This window comes from Seriola aureovittata, chromosome 7, assembly GCF_021018895.1.
Source record: "Seriola aureovittata isolate HTS-2021-v1 ecotype China chromosome 7, ASM2101889v1, whole genome shotgun sequence".
Taxonomy (NCBI): Eukaryota; Metazoa; Chordata; class Actinopteri; order Carangiformes; family Carangidae; genus Seriola; species Seriola aureovittata.
The window spans coordinates 15,450,929-15,470,868 of record NC_079370.1 but is presented as its reverse complement, the minus strand read 5'-3'; the positions used below and the strand labels follow the sequence as shown (position 1 = coordinate 15,470,868).

Genomic DNA, 19,940 nt, shown 5'->3' with positions numbered 1-19,940 from the left:
CCAAGCAACCCGCAAAATTTCTGGGAGACGGAGCTCTTCTACATCTCTGCTGTGAAGCCATGGCCACCACAGGTTTGATTGATCTTTCCTTTTTTGTAGGCTTTTAAAGGGTGTAACATACAGAACATTAAATAGTTAAGCTATACAGATCGTCTGAGCTTGTTTGGTTAATATATGTGTCATAATTTAATTTAGATTAATTGAATGAATCGTTTTATTTCCATATTGTCTTTATGTAGTTAATTACACTGCAGTATTGTTGCTATTGTGCCAATAAGCCAATTTACTGCTGATGCATGCATCAATGTTAAAACAAAGGGAGTTCAGGAAACTCTTCCCTGGAATGAACAAATGAACAGTATTAAAGATATTTAAGTCTTGTTTCTGTGAAATGAAGCAATCATTGTTGCAGAGGGAAAACTGAGGAAAGAAATAAAAACTGCCAGCTCAGCCACTTGGGATTGAGGGTTCAGCAACATGCAAGCCGCATTATTGACATCCAGATATTCTAACAGTTTGGCACAGGCCGTAGTTGGCAACACACTTATATTTGGTAAATAAATTGGTATATTGTCTTAGTGTAGAAATCTTTAATAAAAGTGTTATCTTGCATTAAAAATTGATTAAACACAGCTGTCATTTCAGGTGACACTTTAAACTCTAACATCACCCTTCACCCTTTTTTTTTTTTTACTGTTTATGCTCCCTCCTTTACTGCTGTGAAGAGATCCCTGTATCCTGCTGCTGCTGGCTTGTAACCCACTTTTCTTGGTGCATCTTTTTCTGCTGAGCAAAGATGCTGCATTGAGCGCCTCGCAGTGGGGGGGAAAAAAATACTCCTGAGGAGTTGTGGAGCCAAGCCTGCAGATCTAGAGCGCTGCAAAGCTTGTCGTCAATTGTGCTGCAATATAAACACACCCTTCAAGTTAATCGCTGTCCTTTGTGCTGAACTGAACATCTTTATTTCTATTTGCTCTATAACTGATCAGACTCTTTTCTTTTGCAGAATCAATGTTTCCGGACCGAAGTGATTTTGATTATGGTAAGATTTACACCATTTACTAATCCCATTTATCAATGTTTAACATATTGCATATCGGTCTTTTGATTACAGCATGTTTAGCTTCTGTGGGCTTGTGTGGTAAAGTCCCATATGGTTTTGTCTTATTTAGATTATGACACATTGCGGACCACAGGGGTTATCCTTGCTGTTATTATGTTTGTCTCTGGCATTTTAATAGCCCTGAGTGAGTATAGACTTTCTTTTGAATATCCCTTCAATACAGAGGCTTTATCAAGTATACATAAGCAATTCTACCTTTCTAACTCATCTATCATTCCTCAAACAGGTAAAAAATTCACAAAATGTGTAAAATCCTCGTCCAAGTAAGACTTGTGCAAGGCTCAGTGGATGACCCGCCTGTGCATGCTGAATGAACTTGACTTGAAGGAGAAACCCAACCAGTGTGGAAAAATATCTTTTTTTCAGTATTGTTCTTTGACTAAAAACGAGTTTCCCACAGCTTTTCCTATCCCTGTCCTGGATGCCTCTTCTCTTAAACCCCCCTTCCCCCCCCTCCCTTTTCTGCATACACAACCCCAAACACACTTCCAACACATAAAAGAGTTTACACAGAACCATGCGTGACTAATCACATGTGGGTAGTGCTTTGATATTTTCTTAAACTCCGTGCTTGTTCTTGAAATGTATGCGTCACACTCCTCATGTGTTGGTAGTGAGTGGGCAGTGTATATTCTCAGCTAATCGCATGCCGCTTGTATGGCCAGACAAGAAGAAAGACAAGAGCTGCTGTTTGAACAGGACAAAAAAAAGTCTGCATATTGGTCTACAGTTATTTCTCAATTCACTCAGAACTCTGTGGCCTCAACTGTTTTTGAATCTTGAAATCCTGATAATGGATACACTTGATTAAATTCAACCCCAAGTAGAAGTTGTGGCCACAGTTTTCAAACTGCACAATCAGTAGTTGATAATCAGTCATCTTGATGAATTAAAATATATATATATATCTACTAATTTCCTTCCTCTATTTCTGTTTGCAGTTCCAGCTCATCTGGTACCCAAATACCAAAAACAGAGGGTAAGTTCACTTGACTGGAGGGAATTGTTTCAGGTCATTATTTTCTTAAAATGCAGTATTGTCATTTTTCTTTCTCTGATTCATGTCTTTTTCTTTTGCAGTTCCTCCTCAAACTGTATAGAAAATATAGTATATACTTGAAAGAGAGAGAGGAAGTCATCACGGGAGCCACGCCAACAAACACACACACGGACACACACCGGTTGTTTATGGCCATTCCTCTTATGGATAATATACCTCTGTTGGCTGGATGATCAATAAACAGGGTTTTCCATCACACCCTAACCTGGTTTTATTGAGTCTCCCACTGAATTCTGTAGAAAGTCCTTAGTGTGAAAAACATCTATCTTTAGATTCTCAGTATTGTGTGAGACAAAATAATAATTAAAGACATACATATAAAATAAATACTCCAACCATGAGACTTGATTAGGCACATTTAATAAGACAAATACAACAGTGGCTGTCTCTCTTCTTTACATTGTACTCTCGTAAAACAATAAAATGAAGAGCATGATTACATATAGACTTGACCATTTTGTATCAATCAACTGCATGCATTAATAAATTGTAACACTTGTCTTTTACCATTTTTTTTTTATTTCTGTTGGTATTTGCTTTATTGCCTTTTAAAGAAAAAAAAGCAATAAAAATCAGCATGACAACTTAACAAAGGAACCAATGGATAGAATTGACCGAACAGAATATCCTATAAAATAAAAATGCTAAAATGATGCAGCCACCATAATATCTTAATGAAAACAAGAAGACAATGTTAAGTAATATATCGCACTTTGAAAATGCTTCTACAAGTATGATGGATAAATCATTGTGTATTGAAGTGTGTTATATTATTAGCAGTTTGTGCTATTTTAAGTTAAGGCAAAGGTATTAAAAATGAAATGATCACCTGTAAAACCGAAACAATGAGGCCACTGTTTCAAATAAAGGTCTTGTCTATTCAACATGATTTTATTGCTTGAAATTATTCTTAAGTGGGTGACATGTAGAAGATATCATAATATTGTTTACTCATGAGACTGATTTCTTTTCTGCTTTACAGGAATTCACAAAATGTCCAATAACAGACATGACACAGATGTGAAAGACAATTCTAACCTTATTTATCATTCAAACTACAGTCAAAGGTAAACCTCATTTCACCTATGACTAAGGTTCATTGTCATGGCAGTAAAGGTTGGTGGTAATGGAGCATGAAAAATAAATACTCCTTCAGTGTGAGGGTACATAACTGCTGTAGAAATGGCAGGCTGGTGTATTTTCCATCCTGCTAATTTCTGTAGCCAGGTGTACTTGGGACTGTTCAGAAGGTGCCCTGAACATTAAAAACAATCAGATGGAACTTTAAATAAAGTGTTATTGTACTTTTGTACTTCATGACTCATGATTAAAATGTACAGTTAGTCAGACGATTTGTCAGCACACTTACTCATGTAATGTCTTTGTGATAAGAAAGCACATTCTTTGTTCATTCGGTTTCAAATACATAACAGTTTTACACAGTAAAGTTTCTTTTTCCATAAAGAAAATAGATACCAAAGGTTAAACACGTAAGTATGATGCATACAGACAGACAGTTAAATTATATGATTGATTATCCTTTGCGTTTTTTTTAACACACGCATTCTTAACATAAGCACACATGCTGACTGAAATCAAAACCATCACTCGGTGTATCAATATGATAACTTATCATGATGGGGGGTTTTGACAAGAGAGTCAGGGGGGTTTCAGGGACATTGTCCTGAGGTCCATACTGACGATTTCATAGAAATCAACATAAAACTGGGAGTGTAGCCTCAACAGAAAATTAATATTACTCCACCTTCCACAGCACCGCTTATACATTCTACTCTTTGAAGAGAACTAATGCTCTTCAATTATGTCCATTTATAAGATTTCATTTCAAAATGTTAAATACCCCATTTTGACAAAAATAAATACATAAATTAAAATTTTAACACTGTCTTTCAACAACAGCAGGAGCAATTTGTGCGAAGGCTCGATGGAGGATATCACATTTTGGAATTAAATGTTTCCCCTCCACATGAATACTTGAGCTCGAACGTAGAAAAATAAATAAAGCAGTTGATTTCTACAGACATGAAATCACAACTAATTTAAGCTTTACGCATTGAAGCATCATTTGTCTAATCCAATGTGAATTATATCTAGAGATTAATTTGCCAAACTAGTTTGTTAACAATATATAGGCCAGAGACTCCCAGAACCTGATAAGAATAAACTGGATATTCCCCTTCTCAACAGAGGAAACGTCTTAAAGACTCATTCCCTCCAAATGGGGATTACAAGTGATTTAATTCATTCCTGGTCCTGCAAGGACATGTTACGTCGTCGAGAGGAAGCGTTTCGTTTCTTCAGCATCAGCTTGAGCTAGAAATGGAAAGATGAATTAAGATGATAATGAATTAGTCTTGATAAAAACTGAAACAACAGGACTACACAGTGCGAAAGTGGCTGGCTGTTAAAATGATGGGCAGCTCACCTGCTCTCCCTGGAGACCGCTTTGCAGCAGGTGAGCTGGCTGGTCGTTCTCCAGGTTGCGGATACTGGGATCAGCACCCCTGCTCAGCAGCAGCCGCAGGATCTCCTCCTGGTGGGGGTTGCCATGGAGACCGGCTGCCATGTGTAAAGCTGTGTGGCCATGAGCCTATAGCAAAAGTTGGAAAATGCAGCATGACTCAGACTGTTTACAGTCATGTATGTATCCAGTATTTATTGGCACATACACATAAACACACAAACACATGCAGATATAAAATCCAGTTCTGAGTTTCATGTCAGTGTGGAACTCACTTTCATGTTGACAAAGTCTTTCATGTTGGGCAGGGGAATCCTCAGCAGATAACGCACCAGATCAATGTTCCCCTCCTTTACAGCCAAGTGCAGCACAGTCTTGTTACTTTTGATTTCCTGGAATAGGAGAATTGGAAGTGATAAAACATAACATAATGAAACCACAAGTCAAACCGAGATATAGTGTCAAAAAAGAAAGACAAGACAAAAGAGAGAGTGCAGGCTGTGGGGCGGGTTGAGGGCGGCTCCCACTATGACCTCATCATGGTTAGATAAAAACCTGGGCACTTCCCCTGTGACCTGTATATTCATTAAAAAGGTCAGTGTTTAGCATATTGGACTTTGATGCTTCTGTGATCTGCCCATCCTTTCATCTGTTCCTCTCTATGACGGCGAGACAACTCATGTGACATTCAGAAAAGGGAGAGTTGTGCCGTACCTGGCTGAGCAGGGTTGCCCCGGCATTGAGCAGCATATGCACACAGGAGAGCTTCTCTGCTGCTTTGGTTTGAAGGCTAACATCTGCCATCCCACTGGAAAGCAAAGCCTTCATGGTCACGCTGTGAGAAATGGCCGCACAGTGCAAAGGAGTCATACCTGAGGCAAAGAAGAAGAGGCATTTAACATTTCCAGCTATGTTAACACAACTTACCTGTTGGTTAACCATTAGTAACTAGTAAACCATCAAATTACCTTCAAAGTTGCGGGCCTCCAGGTTGACAGCAGGTCTGTTAGACAGAATTGCCTACAAAAAAAAAAGAACAAAAAGAAGTGTGTTGTTAAGGTCTGCACAATATAACTAAGTTTTCTAAGCTGCTGTGATGGTCATGTCAAAGTAAGTCAGTCCTACTGATACTTTACCTGCAGAACCCCAGGGAAGCCATAGTGGGCAGCCAGATGAAGGGCAGTTTGTCCTTTAACATCACAAGCATTGATGTCTGTTCCTAACGACAGCAGATCTTGTACAATCTCCGGCTGGTTTGCCGTCACTGCCACCAGCAAAGCAGTCTGCAAAAGCACATTTGTTATACAATTTTGTCCATCTGTGATAAATTAAAATAGATATAGACTTTTGCCAAAAAGAGCAATTTGCACACTTTGGAAGATGTGTGTTTTTTTTTCATACCTTTCCCTTGTGCTCTTTGGCATCAAGCCTCCCTAAACCCCTCAGTGTCTCTGCAGCAGCAAAGGCACATTCCCTGAGTCCCTTGGCAGTGTAGATGTGCAGGATGCTGACAGGACAAGAGCACATAATGAATTAGTTATAAATGAGGCTGGAAAATCGCAGTAATCCCCACAACCAATTTCACACTCGTCCCTACCACAGTTGAATTTGTTTCTTTTCCATTTTATCTGAGGTTCTAATCATCGAGCATGAGTGGCTGACTCATTGTCATTTACAAAAAAAAATCTTTCTAGGATAACCACACTGCGCATGTGGCTCTCACTTTTAGCTTACGACTGAAAATGAAACTCATACGGAAGTAAATAAATTGTGCGCTTACATAGGCGCATTCACACAACACAGTAATATCAGTGGTGGAGAAAATGTGTATTGTTCTGACTCCTCTTTCACAAAATATGCTGAATAGCTAAAGGTTCACAGTAGTGTGCGGTGTGTGTGTGTGTGTGTGTCTGTGCACTATCATTGTAATCTTTCAATCTATGATCTCAAAGAAGAATGAGAAGGCCCATAGTTGCCTTATTGTTCTTGTGTCTCACCAACAGATGCACTTAAACCCACATACTCACACACATGCATTCACTTGTAAGCACTCACGTGTCTCCGTCTTCATCCTGCCCGGTGGCTCTGGTGTAATCCATCCCGCTGAGCAGCATCCTGGCCTCTTCCAGTTTGTTGGCATCCATCGACGAACCAAAACTCAGCTGTGTGGCCTGACTGGGACCCAGAAGTGGCCAAGGTGAAGCCATACTTGGATCTGCGACTGTCATCGGGCACTCCTGCTAAAAAAAAAAAGGATGGAGGATATGATTTAGCCAACAACTCTAAAGTGCGATTATGCACTTACAGAAAGGTAAAAAATGTCCGTTGAAAGTCTGTAACAAAGGGAGTTCTCTTACATATGTCTGAGACAATGCATCTCCAAATACTGGGACCTGCTGCTGTGTGCCATATTCAGATGGCACTGGGAGGCTGTAAGCTGCATAGCTGGATCCTGGATGGCCGGTGTAGTAACTGAGCGTAGGCTCTGGTGCTGGGGTCCACTGCTCATAGCTCACTGCCATGTCTGAGTAGCTGCTTGATGCACCTAGGAGAGAGCAAACTGTTACTCATCACTGATGACTCATGCAGTAGTATTTATACTCTGTTCAGAATTATCTTATGATCAAGATCAAATAATTACAAGGACGAAGCTGGAGTTTCTGTTCTATATATAGCCATTTTAACACATAGTGCCTATAAGTTCTAGGTTTTTTTGAAAGTAATTGGACACTTGGCTGCTAAATGTTTCTTGGGCAGCTGTTCAAGCACAAAGTCAGTGTCTCAGAGTTGACTGAGAGTTGAGAACTGCCATTTAGAGTATGAGGTGGAGTTGTCTGTCAATATGCAAGTGTAGTGAAGAAGACAATAATGAGGCTCAAAAATCCATCAGGGAGAAGTTAACGTTAGTTGGTTTTCTAAAAATCAGCAGTTGGAGACCTGCTTCTAAAAAAGCAGGTTGTCCCAGGAAAACTAGAAAATGGCAAACGAGCTGGTGGACTGAAGCACAGGTCTTGTGAATGACCAGAAACATTTACATGGTACAGAAAAACGCCTTTATGACTGTACATTAAGTCAAGAGATCTGTACAGGATGTAGGTGGACATGTTTCTTAGAGAAGACTTCATGACCAGAGCCTCAGAGAGCATCACCACAAGATGCAAACCCCTCGCCTCCAAAACAGAAAGGTCAGACTGCAGTTCACAAAAACATACATAAAGAAGAAAAGAAAGAGTTCTGGAGCAAATGTCTATGGACAGAAAAAAACTAAAATCAACTTCTATCTAAATGGATGGATGTGATGGAGGAGAAAGAAACAGCTAATGACCAAAGCGACCACTTCATCTGTCAAACATGGTGCTGGTTCTGTGATGAATTCACTGCTGACAAAGCAGCAGAAGCAACAGGATGAATGAAAAGTATACAGAAGCATTCTGTGCCCAGAATCAGTCATCAATGCGTCAGAACTCAGTGAATCACATTTCATTACTCAGCAGGACAATGATCCTAAACATACGGCCAAAGCAACCGCATCTTTTCAGTGTGAAGAGGTGGAATATCTTCGAATGAGCAAGTCAGTCATCTGATCTCAACCTAACTGAGCTGCAGTCTACTTGCTGAAGACTGGACTAAAGACAGAGAGAGCCCGCAACAAGCAAGAGCTGAAGGCGGCTGCAGTGAAGCTCTGAGAGAGCATCTTCAGGGACGATACAAAGAGAATGACGACATCTATTGTTTGAAGACTTCAGGATTTTCCATAAAATATTAACAGTGATACTTTTGGTTTTCTTCACAGTTCTTTATATACTGATGTAGACCTATTCAAATCAAGACCATGAGATATTAATGTAATGTCTGTTATTTTATTTCAAACTAAATGTGCTGAAGCTCAGAGTCTGGTGGACATAAAATGTGTATCTCTGCAAATTCTTATAGAATTCTCACTACACATGTTGAGATAAATTTGTTGTTAGTTTTGGTCTTTTTATGTGAATTGTTCACAGTAAAAAAAAAAAAAAAAAAAAAATAGAATTTCACTAGACATATCCTTTAAGTGTTGTGCAAAAGCTGCCCAGGTCTTACCTGAACAGGTAAACAGTTCTGATGAGGACAACTGCTGGGGAAAAGAAACCAGAAGAAATCATAAACAATCACATCTTTATGATATAATATTTAGTAAGATACTGAGCCCCTCCGTGTGGTGGCTTACTGTAACGGTATTCGGAGGAACAGGACTTGTGCTCGCTGTAGAGGACGTCTCACGCCTTCGCTTCTCCTCCAAGAGTTTCTTCACTGTGGGCAGAGTGCAACACGGCTTCTCCTTTGGCGCTGAAAGAATGACATTTGGTCATGTATCTTGTTTGTATTTGATCAATATCTGTGATTATACATGAAACAATTGGGGCCTTTTTTTTATTATCCATTTATCTGCTGTACGTAAGAAAATAGACAGAAATGCTCATCACAATTTCCAAGAGCCCAAAGTGATGTCTTTAGATATCTTACATTTGAGAAGCTGGAACTAGAGAAAGTTTGGTGTTTTTGATTGAAAAACGAATAATCTATTTTACAAAAGTTGCTGATTCTTTTTCAGTTCAGTCATTCAGTTAATCTGTGAAAAGACTAATTGTTTCAGCTCCCTCATCCCATAACAAAATCACAAATTTGTTTGTCCAGTCAGAACAATAAAGCTATTCCCCAGAAAACTGATTATATGAAAAGACAAAAGCTTTTAATGATTTGTAGACAGGCTTGGAGCTTTCACAGCTCAGTGAGCTCTCTCTGTAGTACCATCATTTAGATTATGAATAGCCTCTTTGTGTCTCTGAGATTCTTATTTACTTTCACTGATATATGTATTTTCATCTCATCAAGAGGGGCTTTAAATGCTAGACTGCAAATGTTGGCTGAAAAGTGTGAGACCATAGCAACACAAAATATAAATCATGCTGCAAACTTCAAATCAAAATCAAAAGATTGATTTCATGTAATGCAGGTCTGAACTAATCCTTTTATTGTGATAGTAACACTACAGTTGCTATCAACTTGATGTTGCTGCCTGCTCAGTTTCTCCATGGTGGCATTTTTCTGCTCATCTTCAAACATCAATATCGAATCCATTATACTATGAGTTCACCCCCCCCCCCCACCCCTCATATGAAAGTATCATTTCCATTGAATAGGTAAAGGAAATGAGAAAAATAGGAAAAAAATATTACAAAACAGAATTCTGATGTTTCCAGTTGACATGATGTGACCACACAGGGCTGTTTCCTCAAAAACTTCACCCCACAGGTGAAAGATAAAGTGATATTTCCACCCTGTCTGTGGAACCGTAGTACAAAGATAAAGCTCTGACAACAACCTCCTCCATTAGGAACACAGATCTTGCATGTGGCAATGCAAACCAGACAGATTCATCAGAAAACCTTTAGCATGGGATTACCACTGCTTATTTTCTGTGACATCTTCCTGTCTCGCTCCGTTACGCTGACAGAAACGAAAACCACATCCTCCTGCCTCTGGTGTTTCATAGGCACGTCACACCAACACGTGTATTTGCCTTGTGCTTTCTATTGCACCTACATGTCTGGGAGGCAGAGCAGAAGAAGAGTGACATGTTCTCTTGTCACTTCTCTCTTTCGTTTTACTCTGTGAATGTTGAAAGGTGTGGTAAGCCACACAGGGACAATACAGCTCTGTTCACCAGAGCAAATACAAAGAGGGCGTAATTCTGAAAGAAAAAAAAAAATACAAATTCGAACAGTGAGAGAAAAATATGAGTTCATGGATGTGCCTGTTTAGATTTCTGGTGGTTAGTCTCTCTTCTCAAAAGCAATGATCTTACTCTCAGCTGAAAACCCTTGTGCCCCCACCACACAATAAATGTCAATTTGTCAGAGTAAATGACATCAGTGAGAACATTTACTGCCAGCAAGTTTCATTTTCAACTTGCTAAGGTGTTACTATATGTTACTCAATCCTGACTCATTTGATCTTTATGAAAAAGAAAAGCCACCTTTGGCCTTTTCGCAGATGATCTAATTCCGCAACATGTTACTTCACAATTGATATCAGACAGTAGCTGAGTAAATTGCCCGATGATAGAAGTTGCTCAACACTTTAACAGCTTGATCTGACACATCAGCTGAGCAAAATAGAGATCAGGAAATAGCTTTTAATCACTTGTCCAAGAGTAAGAGGACAACCCAGCCCACATGCACATAAATTATGGGTTTACACTAGCTGTCCCCACACTGCCTTGGGCTATTCTGTGCCATATTCAAATAGGGGTTGTGGAAACCCCTGGACATTGAGTCATGTGCGTGGGAGGCTGGGGATTCCGACAACCTTTCTCTTTTGGCTCAGTCCTCAGAGAAAGAAAGAAGCAGTGGAGAACCAGCTTCCTCATTTTGTGGTTTAACAGACCCAGCGCACACAACAGAATATGTAATAACTTGGGCCTGTGTCAAAGGAGGCATGAACAAAGAAAGTTAAGCGAAGCAAGTTGAGGTGTCACGTCACACAGCTTGCTTGTCTGGCATTATTCAAAAGGGGAAATGAAAACAAGCCTGAAGGGGTGGGGGTGTATCAGGGTTTCCCCAAGTGATATGTGACTCTTGGATTCACCCGAATTGTGCTTTCATTCAGTGAAAACCGAGAGAAGTACATGAACGCATCAGTAAAATGACTGAGTGGATAGTTCTTACACACTATCAGTGGAGCGGTTTTTAATCCAAGATATACAAGATATATACATGTGTTATGTGAAATAAATTATTTAAAACACATGAGGGAATTTCAGTCAGATTTAGGATCCAAAGTTCCAAACAAAGTCAAAATAAAAAATATTAAAAAATCAAATATGTTTCACATGAAGAAATGGGAGTGTAATGTAAATAAAATCTAAATCCAGGTTTTCATTATAATGCTGCCACTAAGATAAGTACCCATCAATGAATACAAGTTGAAAACAAGTACAGCTCTCTATATTGTCTTTAACTGCAGTACCTTAAAAAAGTATTAGTTTGAGCTGTCATCATTACCTTACTGTCACACCATTTAACATTAGACTATAAAGCTGGGCTCAATGAAAACATAAGATACCAGCGATAAGGCTTGTCTTCTGCCATAATTAACAAAATAAAAGCACACATACTCACATTTATCAAAGTGCATGTCAGAACCGGTTTTTGCTTTGAAGTCTTCAACAGGTCGTCCTCTGAGTCTCTAATCTGGTCAAAACGGGATAAACTGATTCACACAGCCGGAGGGATCAGTGGTGTTCTGTGACGTTCTGGTTGCTCGGAGTCTGTCTGGCTTGTTGTCTTACTTCTGCTGCTTGTACACACAGAGCACACGTTGTTCCTCATCACCGCCCCCAGCTGTGGTCCACGCCCTCAAGCAGAGGGGAAGCACACATCATGTCAAAGCAGGGTAATAGAATTAAACAGAATTGAACAGAAGGTGAGGAAGAAGAGAGATAAACAGCTATTAGAAAACAATTATTACAAGTATACAAATAAACACAGAAGCACACTGTGATTAGGGGCAGTGGAGGAAGAGGTATTCAGACAGTTTTAGTAAAAGTAGAAACACCACAATATAAAAATGTGTAATCACAAATAAAAGCCCTGCATTCTAAGTGTTATCCAATTAGAAGTAGAAAAACGTATTTAACCACTAAACATAAGTAAAAGTGCCTATTATGCAGACTTCTACTATAACATTGGATATTTCACTAATGCTGGTTGAAGTTGAAGTAATTATAACAAATTTCAATTAATTAATTGTTTGGTAGTTTAATATCAAGTAATGTAAATTTGATTGGATGATCTTGTGTTTTATGTGTTAAATATCATGTGAAGTATCATCATTTTAAACTTAATTGTACTTAAGTACATTGAGCTTCAGTGAGTCAGCATGCCATAAATGCTTTCAGTGGGTTGTAATATTAAGTGACATTAAATTAATTAATCTATTCAATACAGTTTCATATATCAGTATAGGTAATACAAAACAACAGTGGGGATAAGACTAAAACAACAACAGAATGATAAACATTGCAGCGTTAAAATAAAGTTAAAAACATTCGAAGGGCATTTACTTTATATTTATTTATTTACATATTTTCATTGAAAACTTTGATGTTAGCATTTTAGACTTATTAACTAATCATAATATTTTACATCATGCAAATCCTGTAGAAAACTTGAGGAGAGATACATGACTTGTTATTCCATAAATAACAATCAATATGAGAGTAAGAGCAAGTTCAGCTCCTGTGTTTTGATTTTTCTTTTTCTTTTTGTCTTTGTCTTTGTCTCTTTTGTCCTGTAGATTGTTTGTTTAATAAAGTGTAATTTCTTTTTAGTACCCAGTGTAGACAGTGCCTTACAGGAACGTATGTGTCATCTCAAAAACACCAAGACATCATATTGGAAGGAACACAGTGATAACTCTCTTTTTACCAAATGACTAACATTTTTGTGTGTCTTTGTTCCATAAACACTTTTTTTCATAAAACAGTATGGAGAGATGAAGAACAAAAGGGGGAGAATAATAGGCTAATGGCATAAAAAAACAGCTTTAAAGAACCAAAGACTAATGAATTAAAGGGTAAATGAAAGAACATTTGATCACCAAAAAAGAAATTACACTAAATATTACAGTATGTGAAAGGTGAAATAGTGTGATCTAAGATTTAATTATTCATTTATTTTGGTGAAAACCTTGACTCTGCTGGTCTCAGGTTCTCAGTTTCTTTTAAAGATGAAAACATAGACACTCAAAGCTGCTTGCTTGTTGGTCTTAGACCTGAACAAACAGCTGATAAATGGCAAGAGGACCATGGAAATCTAAAGAAAACAACTTAAGAGCATGACTAACATATACACATAAGTTGAATTTTAAATAACCAAATCTTTAAATCTTAAACCTCCTTTCTTTATAGAAGTTTTTTTGTATTCGCTGAAAGAAAAAGAAACAAATAAACTAGATAAAATAAAGTAATAAAGAAACAAAAGAAGAATCAAAGTGTCTGTGTGTCACAGTATGGGGATCAGGTTATGTACTGCATATGTATTGTATAGGACAAAACTGAACTATAGGATACTTGCTAGTTTCTATTCGTCCAAACCCATATATAGTTAAAGGTAAGAAATGGCTGCTTTTTAAAGAACTGAGATAGTTTCACTCTTGCTTTGAACTAGGGTTGTCACTATGTACCGGTGTTGACAACAACTGTGATATTTAAAAAATGAAATATTGATATTGTGTTAATAATAAATACATGATAATATCATGATGCCAGATGTTAACCCTTGTGGATGTTTTGTTAATCAGTTCATCTGGTTGCCCTTTCACTTTCCATGAAGTAGAATTGTTCTGTTTGTTTTGTGTTATGGTTACAAACCCTCCACCTCCCTACGCTCATATTTCAGCTTAATTCATTTGCCAAAAAAAAGAGACAAAACACGCAAATCAAAGATTAATTTGAGTAATGACATTATGATGATGATGATGATGATTATTATTACTAGTAGTAGTATTAGTAGTAGTTTATATACATGTCTATAATCTTGTTATTGTGAATTCTTGACCAGGATAATCATGAAGTGAAAATCTGATATAGGCCTTAACCCCTACTTTGAACACAAAACTCTCACTGAATACTTTGGTGAATTTATTCATTTATGTCGTGTGAACTAAGCGCAATTGGGACGGCGGAAATAACAGTATTCATTAAGCCTAATTTAATCAACACATGGCAGCATGTCACCTTCAACTACAAATATCTGATTGTTTGCCCAATGTGTAGCAGTTTAAATGGCTGCATGAGTTATGATAGGAGAATAAATAATATGAAATTCAACGTGTGTTATCAGTATCATTAAGGAGAAGTAGGCTTATGTATTTCCTATGGATGTTTTTATGTTTGTCTCTGCGTGGATGTTGAAGTGTTGAGGTTCTAAGGCATGGCCAATGCATGATTATGGTATCTATCTGTTATTAAAGACTATCTGACTATCTGTTAAAGTTGTCCCCAGTCTAGTCTGCATTATTTTGAATGAGACAGGACCTTGATGCCTTTTTGTCTGTAGGAAGTCAGTTTCATCCCGTAGAAAGAAGTGAACTTTGAAAAAGCAGGAATATTACAAGGAGCAATAGTTTGTGAATCCTGCATACTATTAAGAGATTTTCAGTTTCAAAGGAATCAGTTTGTGCTGTTGAATTGTGTCCGTAAAGAAGTGTCACAGCTCCCTCTGCTGTTGCAAAGAGTCAAAATCAATCTAAGTCAAAGGCAAGCCACTGCTGACCTAAAATGAAACTGCAGACAAACCACACTGATAATGTAAACTGTACAGTCTCTAAGTTAAACTCTGCAACTACCAGATAAATCATAAATACACAGGCTTGAGGACTCTCATGCTGTAAATTGGACAAGAAGACTGGCTAGTAGAGGGAATTCTGAGGACGAGCAATTATGAGCCAAAATGGTTGGTTGAAACTTTGTCCAATAAAAGCACAAATCCTTGTATGTCATTATGAGTGTATCTGTGTATCAAGTAGAACAGAAGTTTGCCGTTGATGGTACTTGGCCACTAAGAGTCAGCAGAGTCACAGTATTAGCAGGAGGGTAGCATTTCAACAACCCACACACTTTCTCACACATCTCTGACTGTAGGAGACTGTAGATGATCCATGAACCCTGTCTCAGTAAACAGGCCCTGAAGAAGATGCAGCTCATGTTCTCCACTGTGAGTTTCAACTTCGATATAAAGTTACTTGAGTTAGAGAACAAAGCCAGATATTTTTTGTACCTAGATGTGTTGGTATTTTAAACATATAGAAGTAAGTGGTTTATATATGTGTGGTTGTGTGCAGTGCTGAATATATGTATGTAACATTTTTTTCCATTGTCTTTTTCTAATGTTGTATGCCTGTGAATTGTATTATCTTTTTGTTATTTTGAAACTGCAGTGAAAAGTCCAAAACAAACTTCTTCACTTGGACATTAAAAGTGTATTCTTCTCTTTTGTACTATAATGTGTAACTTCTCTGTCACAGTTAAACCATCAGCAATCAGGCAGATAAACTCTGTGGTCACGAAATTGCCAACCCGTGTGGAGTTTGTACAAAAACAAATAGGTAGTGATTCATCTCATCAGAGGACGGAAGAAAATTTGACGTCAGCCCTCAAAAGTGAAAACTAATGGGAAACTAGAGTCACATCATCGTTTGGATTCCAGACAGCAGATCAGTCCGTGCAGAGCAGGTATGAGGATCTTAACTCTTAACTTTTAACCATTTAATGTCTGTAGTTTTAGATTGATTGATATATGGAAGATATACAACCAGAATAGGTTAGTATGACTGGGATTACAGAATTTGTCACATGAAATGCAGATGATTTATAACAAAGTTTTAATGTTTTAAGAGAAATCCTTCAACAATTTATTTTCTCTTTTCATCTTTTTGTCAAATGCCCACTCAGTAACTTGTTACTCATTGTGACACCAAAGTTGTGTATTCATTGCTGCAGATAAAAAAACATTGTCAGCCTTAACTGTCTCGAACTGACTCAGACTTTTCCCAGATAACTATCACAACGAAATCAAATATAATGAAATCTGAAGGATACGAGAGTCTAACATGTTGAGTGAATGCATTTCAACACTTTTGAAGGCTGTGAAACAAGACAAAGTTTGATCTTTTTTTGTCTTGCAGAAAGGACATAACTAAGTTAACAAACATGGCGCACAACAAGTTCTTTCTCTTTGTCCTATTTTTTCTTTGCAGTAAGTGTGATTTTAAAGCTTTCTTCACTTCTTTTTCAACACACACACAATAAGGTGGTCTTACACAGGAAAATGAAACCACAAACATTTTGCATGGCGGAAACTTAACTGACAGAGGTGTTGCTGCATGATATCAATAGCAAGTTTGAGCTGTGATGGAATCTTGTTTGTTTCTTTTCTTTTTCTATAAGATTTGACTGGGGCGCTCACAGGTATGCACAACAAAAAGAAGATGCACACACTCATAACTGTGAAATTCTGTTTTAATGAATGTTCTCATTTAGACAAAAAAAGCAACTTAAATACAAATCTATGGCCTACAACCACATCTGATCAGTCATTTTTTCCACTTGTGTCTTAGTTCACATCCTCTGTCTCTTTCATCCCACTCTTTTTTTTCTGTTTGACTGTTCGTTCACTGTCTTTCTGTGTGTGCCAGACACCAGTCCATCTTGCTACAGGATTGAGCCCGGGACAATAGCAGGCATCATCTGTGCAGATGTGTTGTTGACGCTGATCATTGTTATTGTCACTTATCGTTGTGCCAGCTTTCGGCGTCAAAAGATAGACAATGGTAAGACGGTGAGGCTGAAATGAGTCATGTTATTATAGTCTTCATATCTGAAAAGTAAATGCAGTAAAAATGCATTGGAGTTCATAAAACTTTATCAGGGTTCCTTGCCCGGTCTCCCAACGGTCTTTCAGACTTGCTCATGCCTTTCCTTCTCCTGTCTTATCATGATGTACAGCTTATATTTTGGAAGCTGTTGCTTCTTATGTTGATTGTGGTCTATATATGACTCTGCTGATCTCAACATTCTTTGTACATTTAGTGACTGTCTGTGTCTTTTCTCTTCTCTTCACAGCTCACAAAGTGTACATGAACGTCCGGGCTAACTGCAAGAGCTAATCTAACAATGGTGCAGTACATTGTGACATTGTGTCACATTTTTAGATCCTGCTCCAACATATATTACAAAATGCTGCAGAGTACTAATTGTTTTTATTCTGTTTTTATATATAAATGCAAGTGATGACCTTTAAATATGAATTTGCTTAGTTTATTACACATACAATAAACACATAATGCTTAATTTTACACTTATTAGACTATTACTACACTTTATTATATAGATGGCAATGGAGCTACAATAGTGTCCTGTAACTCTGTAAAGAATCTTTTACATTCAATCACAATGTGTACTTGTGCTCTTCGGCTATCTGCTAAAAAACAGATTTTATTATGATATTTAAGATAAACAATAATTATAATTAATTAAAAAACGTATCACACTGTTCAGTAGAAACATAACATGCGTGTGAATCAAATCCACCGTCCTTGTTACAAAAACAAACTGAATACTATTCATGTTGCCCTGTAACTAAACCACACAGCATCGACTGCAGTTTACTTTTGGTAGCAAAGTAAACTGCAGCAGGCCCTGAAGAATGTGTATATATATATATATATATATATATACTATAAAAAGCTTTATAGATATGAGTGATTTAAAAAAAATAGATAAATGAATAAAAGACAGAACTTTATGCTGTACTCAAGTGACATTTGTGCAGCGTGACTAACACAGGCAACCTGATTAGATTGAAGGCAGATGGTGTTAAGTCCCACTGTGTGTTGAGGTTATAGTGTGGTTAAACTGCTGTCTGCTCTTTCAGTCACAAACAACGAAAGCTAATTCAGTATCTCTGTATGATCTATCTGGTCTACATACTCTATTGGTGCAGGGTAGTCTGTCTACGCAGTGGAAACACCTGTAGAGATAACTACTGCAGAGTTTTTCAATAGGCCAATCATGGGGTTAATAGCTAAACTGTCCTTCCTACTCTCACAAAAATTTGGGACATTGCTGCAGAGAGATTGTGTATACAGAATTTCCCTTGAGTTCATAAATGCTTAGAGGTGTTTTAGAGAGACTGAGAGAGGTAGCTTTTGACATCACCATGGCATACTGTAAGTATACACCAGCATTTAGTTGAGACAGGTTTTATTCTTTTGTGAAAAGATTTTGTTTGTTTTTCAAAATTCTTCCTCTTCAGCTCCTATAATATGTGGACTTTCTTTGATGCACAGTGAAATTCAGCAACTGCACCTCACCTCACCAACCTTTTGCTAATTGATAGTAAGCAATTTATTTTTTCAACAGAACTGTCGCCTGGTGGCCTGTGTGTTTCAGACTCTGCTGTATGCTTGCAAGGTCCCTGCTTCAAGCCAAGCTAATTCTTTGTATATCAATTGTAAGGTATTTTTAAGAAGAACTTTTGAGGGACAAGGTTATGAAAAATGTGGCTGGCGAGTCAGTAATTAAGTTATTAATAAAAAAAAGTCAAAAGATAATAAATTTAAATAAGTCATTAACAAAAAATGTTTTGGTCACTCTTTATGATACAGCCCATGATGAACAGTGTAATGCTGTTGAAAGAATCACCTTACAGGTTCCTGATGATATCCATGTACAGCAGATGAAAACAAGACTATAGGGAGCAAGCGAGTAACCACTGGGCAGGAAAATAGAATTATTCTATATATTATTCTATATATTATTCTTATTCTTATTCTTATTCTTATTCTTATTCTTATTCTTATTCAGCATTTTGTAAATATAGACTCCCTAAAAGGTACAGAAGTGGGAAACAAAACTAAAATTTGGTGTTAACAGCATTTTTCTTATTATGTAATTAAGTGAGGGGAAGGGGCCACGCACTATATTACAGCTCACATACCTTATTCTTACTGTGTAATTAAAAGGATTAAAAAATGATAATTACTAGGTACTAGGTTCATTATCAAACATTCAGTATTAGCTATGTTTGACCTTGGTATGATTTATTTCTCATTTTCTCTAATATACCCAGTTGTCACTTCCTCATTTCCTGTGGTCTTATTATTTACCTACATTTAAATATCAGTCAAAACCAGTGAGCATTTCATTCATAAAACAAATTGACATTGTCAATCGCAGGCTGTATTGTGAAGTGTTATCATGTGTTCATTATAACTGTTATGAATGTGGACAATGGATTTTGAAGCCCAGCTCTTTTCCAGAAGGTCAGAGGTCAAACAACCTATTAAAGGAAAATTCCTAATGAATTAACAACAGAAAAAAGAAATACTAAGCATTCTGCTTAATTTTATAAACACCAGCTGAAGGGATTTTTCACAACCTGGTAACCCAGAAGTTGTTCTTATTCATGGTTTATAACCAATCTGTGAAGAACGAGGAAATATTTAATTGACCAATAATAAAGCCATTACTTACAACTCACACAGATTAATAGGCAATTTTTTAAATTATCATTGTTATTATGATTATGATTATGATTATGATTATGATTATGATTATGATTATGATTGTGATTGTGATTATGATTATAATGATGATGATTATTATTATTAATATTATTTAATATTATTGTGGCTGTTATATATTCATATATGGTTCTGTTTAATTAATGTAT

At 37.3% G+C, this 19,940-nt stretch overlaps 1 protein-coding gene across 4 annotated transcripts; it reads right to left on the bottom strand.

Moving 5' to 3' along the window:
• Positions 1-2,354: 2,354 nt before the first annotated feature.
• Positions 2,355-11,977, bottom strand: LOC130172409 (NF-kappa-B inhibitor delta). Of its 4 annotated transcripts, none has more exons than XM_056381134.1 (12): positions 11,826-11,977; positions 8,873-8,991; positions 8,746-8,779; positions 7,023-7,210; positions 6,721-6,905; positions 6,067-6,172; positions 5,802-5,948; positions 5,634-5,685; positions 5,380-5,537; positions 4,941-5,057; positions 4,630-4,794; positions 2,355-4,517 (listed from the first exon to the last, which is right to left on the bottom strand). In XM_056381134.1, exons 1-12 carry the CDS (start codon positions 11,839-11,841, stop codon positions 4,446-4,448), a joined length of 1,359 nt encoding a protein of 452 aa, XP_056237109.1. In that variant the 5' UTR covers positions 11,842-11,977; the 3' UTR covers positions 2,355-4,445. The 4 variants fall into 4 exon arrangements, with proteins under 4 accessions (XP_056237109.1, XP_056237110.1, XP_056237112.1 ...); XM_056381135.1 differs by having other exon boundaries at positions 6,721-6,902; XM_056381137.1 differs by having other exon boundaries at positions 8,746-8,776.
• Between the last annotated feature and the right edge of the window lie 7,963 nt (positions 11,978-19,940).